Genomic DNA, 3,866 nt, shown 5'->3' on the forward strand with positions numbered 1-3,866 from the left:
GAAATCACATATTCAGTTACTCTATCAAATTTTCTGATTGATTGAATTATTTGCTTATAATTTATAAGGTTAGATTTGGTTACCATGATTTTCTATTTTTAGTATATTAGTTATTACTATCAAAATTATTTTAGGGCCTTGTTGTTCTTTCAAAATTTAGGTTTACTAATTATTATTCTCTAAATAAGAATTTTTTTTTGTTTTATTTGCAACCCAAATCAATGAAATCACATATTCAGTTACTCTATCAAATTTTCTGATTGATTGAATTATCTGTTTATAACTTATAAGGTTAGATTTGGCTATCATGGTTTTCTATTTTTAGTATATTAGAACATTTAGGTAAATATGTTATTTTCTTTTTCATATTTTATTTTTAGACTCATTGAATATGATTTTTTTTTAATATATTTAATTGAATGAATTTAATTTTGAAATAATAATGAATAATCTGAAAAATCGTCCTAAATATACTTACATAAATAAGTTTGAATTTTTTAAAAAAATACAAATGACAATAATGAAAAGATGAAATTTTTTTATTTTGACTTTTCAAAATTAGACAATTAATTTAGAAAATCTAAAAATAAGATAGTGTGTTCTTAATATTAGATAGAGGTAGTATATTTTTTTTCCCGGAAATTATAGAGGTAGTATTTTGTTGCTATTAAATATTGCACCCACGTAAGGAAATTCCTCTAGGCCACTGACACACGCACTATAAACACACACTTACTCATTCACCAACTTTCACACACTATTCTCAAATGGGTTGTTTTTGGTCTCTGTTTTTCACTGTTTCTCTCTTTCTCTGTCTCAGTTCCTTCGACGTTACCGTCGACGGATCAGATACCCAAACCTTCATTGTAAGAGTCCGAAACGACTTGAAACCATCTGTGTTCACGGACGTTAAACAGTGGTATAGTTCAACTCTCCGAAGCCTAACCTCTGAAACTTTGAAAACCCAAGAAACCAAAACTGATAAAGGTTTCCTTCATGTATACAAAACTGTCTTCCATGGCTTCTCGGCCAAACTCACAGCCCGAGAAGCCGAAGAACTGAAGAGTCGGCCGGGTGTTCTGTCGGTCATACCAGACCGAATTCGGCAAATTCAGACGACTCGGTCGCCTCAATTTCTCGGTCTCGCTTCTAATAATCCTACTGGTTTGTTAACAGAGTCTGATTCGGGTTCTAATGTCATAATCGGCGTTCTTGACACCGGAATATGGCCGGAACGACGTAGCTTCAACGACGAAGGCCTCGGACCGGTTCCTTCTCGCTGGAGAGGAGTGTGTTCGGAAGGTGAGAAGTTTCCGAGAACGCTCTGCAACAAGAAGATCATCGGAGCTAGATATTTCACTGATGGGTATGAAGCAAGCGCTGGAAGTATCAACAACACCACCGACATTAAGTCGGCGAGAGACTCCGTAGGCCACGGCACTCACACGGCGTCCACCGCCGCCGGAAGGAACGTCCGGGACGCTTCCCTCCTCGGGTTAGCCAAAGGGGTGGCGGTCGGAATTGCACCCAAAGCGAAAATTGCAGTGTATAAGATATGTTGGAAGAGGGGTTGTTTGGATTCTGACATACTAGCCGCCTTTGACAAGGCGGTGGAAGACGGTGTCGACATCATCTCCATCTCCGTCGGCGGCGCTGCTCAGCCGTACTTCATGGACCCAATTGCCATCGGATGCTATGGTGCAATGGAAAAAGGCATTTTCGTTTCGGCGTCAGCCGGAAACGGAGGTCCCTCTGCAACAACAGTATCTAACATAGCTCCGTGGATCACCACCGTCGGTGCGAGCACGATTGACCGAAAGTTCCCAGCCGATCTTTTACTCGGAGATGGTCGGGTCATCACCGGAGCTTCACTATACACTGGTAAACCTTTGCCCAAAAAGACATATTTGCCCATCATTCTCGCTAGTAATGCCTCGGCGACCAGAGGTTTCACCGAAAACACCTGCGCACCGGAATCATTGAACAAGGAGAAAGTACGTGGCAAGATCGTGGTTTGCGATAGAGGCGGCGCTCCACGTGCCGTGAAAGGACAAGTTGTGAAGAAAGCTGGTGGGGCCGGAGTGATCGTCGCTAATGTTTATCCTGAGGGTGAGGGTTTGATCGCCGACGCACATTTGATCCCTGGACTCGCCATCACCGAATCAGCCAGTGATACTCTTCGTCACTACATGACCTCTTCGAAGAACCCCAACGCCACCATGGTTTTCCGTGGTACCCAAGTCCGGGTAAAGCCGGCACCTGTCGTTGCCTCGTTCTCGTCAAGGGGACCCAATACAGAATCGGTAAACGTCATCAAACCGGATGTGATTGCGCCAGGTGTCAACATCTTAGCAGCATGGCCTGATGACGTGGCACCCACGGAGATAGATTCTGACACGCGGCGCACAGAATTTAACATAGCCTCGGGCACGTCGATGTCGTGCCCACACGTGTCAGGCATCGCCGCCTTACTCAAAGGGGCCCACCCTGACTGGTCACCGGCTATGATCAAGTCCGCCCTCATGACCACCGCTTACATGAACGATCGCGATGGTAAACCGTTACTTGATGAAAGAACGTATAACATATCGAATGTGTGGGCCACAGGTGCAGGACACGTGAATCCGGAAATGGCCGTTGATCCTGGTTTGGTTTATGATATGACGGTAGATGATTATGTGAACTTTATGTGTGGGTCCGACTACAGTAATGATCAAATAAGGCAAATCACAAGGAGATCAGTGAGCTGTAAGGTGAAGAAATCTAAGCCGTGGGATCTGAACTACCCTGCAATATCCGTAGCTCCTGATGCATCACGACCGTCTAATTTGAAGTTTACAATTAGAAGAACTGTGACGCATGTTAGTGATGGTGCATCGAGCTACACAGCAACAGTTGTAAATCCAAAAGGTGCAATCGCGACCGTTAATCCTCTGAAGTTAGAGTTCAAACGAAAGGGTGAAAAACAGAGTTACGAGGTTAGGATAACAGCAGAGAAACAGCCACCAGGTGAGATTTTCACCGAGTCAGGGAAGTTGACTTGGACAGATGGCAAACACAAAGTCACTTCACCTGTAGTGGTGACGTGGCAAGAATAGACACTTTGATTAAATTTTGAATAGTATATGGGCAATGTGTATACAAAGTACTCTCTGTCATAAAAGTTAAGACCATATATTAATATAATAGAGAGCTCAACTTATTAAGAAACCTAATATCTATCTCTCTCTGCCCCTCCCCCCCTCTCTCTCTCTCTCTCTTTCGGAATGATGTAGCTTGCAGGGAATAAAAAATGTTTTTTTTTTTTTTTCAATAATAATTTTAGTACACTTATAACTACTAGTAAAACACAGATCATGAACGAAAATGTGTATATAATGGTAAATTAAAAAAAAAATTAACAATAAAAAAAAAAAGAATTATTTTGTATTATTATTTATTATATATAAATAATATTATACAAACATTTTATTTATTAAAATAAATAACATTCTAAAAGTTTAAAATAAATTATAAAAAATTAAATGTAAAAATAATTTTGTATATAGAATTATTATTATTATTATTATTTCATTCTTTAAATAAATTTTTATATATTGAATTAAATAAAGAAGTTATATGACGAACCCAAGGGGGTTGTTTGAGTTGAATCTTTTATAAAAATACTTCCAACACTTAGTGATATTTCAATATAAAAGGTTAACACATTCAACCATGAGTGCTCATTGATTTTTACAAGGAAAATATCTCTCAACTAAAGATCAAAAACATTGGTTCTTGGCCACAACCAATGTAAGCTCCACTAATTATGGAAGTAGATACACACACAGCTGTCTCTCACTCTGCACACACCTCACCTCAAAACA

The 3,866-nt window shown here is 39.9% G+C and overlaps 1 protein-coding gene across 1 annotated transcript; it reads left to right on the forward strand.

The window, feature by feature from the left end:
* Positions 1-714: 714 nt before the first annotated feature.
* On the forward strand, positions 715-3,215 carry LOC132306266 (subtilisin-like protease SBT1.5). The gene has a single exon (XM_059803591.1). It carries the CDS (start codon positions 768-770, stop codon positions 3,096-3,098), a length of 2,331 nt encoding a protein of 776 aa, XP_059659574.1. The 5' UTR covers positions 715-767; the 3' UTR covers positions 3,099-3,215.
* The last annotated feature ends 651 nt before the right edge of the window (positions 3,216-3,866 follow it).

The sequence above is a fragment of the Cornus florida genome, unplaced genomic scaffold (assembly GCF_030987335.1).
Source record: "Cornus florida cultivar Cherokee Brave unplaced genomic scaffold, ASM3098733v1 CherokeeBrave_3.0.0_Hap2_Chr05, whole genome shotgun sequence".
In the NCBI taxonomy this organism is placed as follows: domain Eukaryota; kingdom Viridiplantae; phylum Streptophyta; class Magnoliopsida; order Cornales; family Cornaceae; genus Cornus; species Cornus florida.

Excerpts from the sequence above, each read along its gene's own strand:
- LOC132306266 (XM_059803591.1), top strand. The coding sequence starts at position 768 with ATGGGTTGTTTTTGGTCTCTGTTTTTCACTGTTTCTCTCTTTCTCTGT.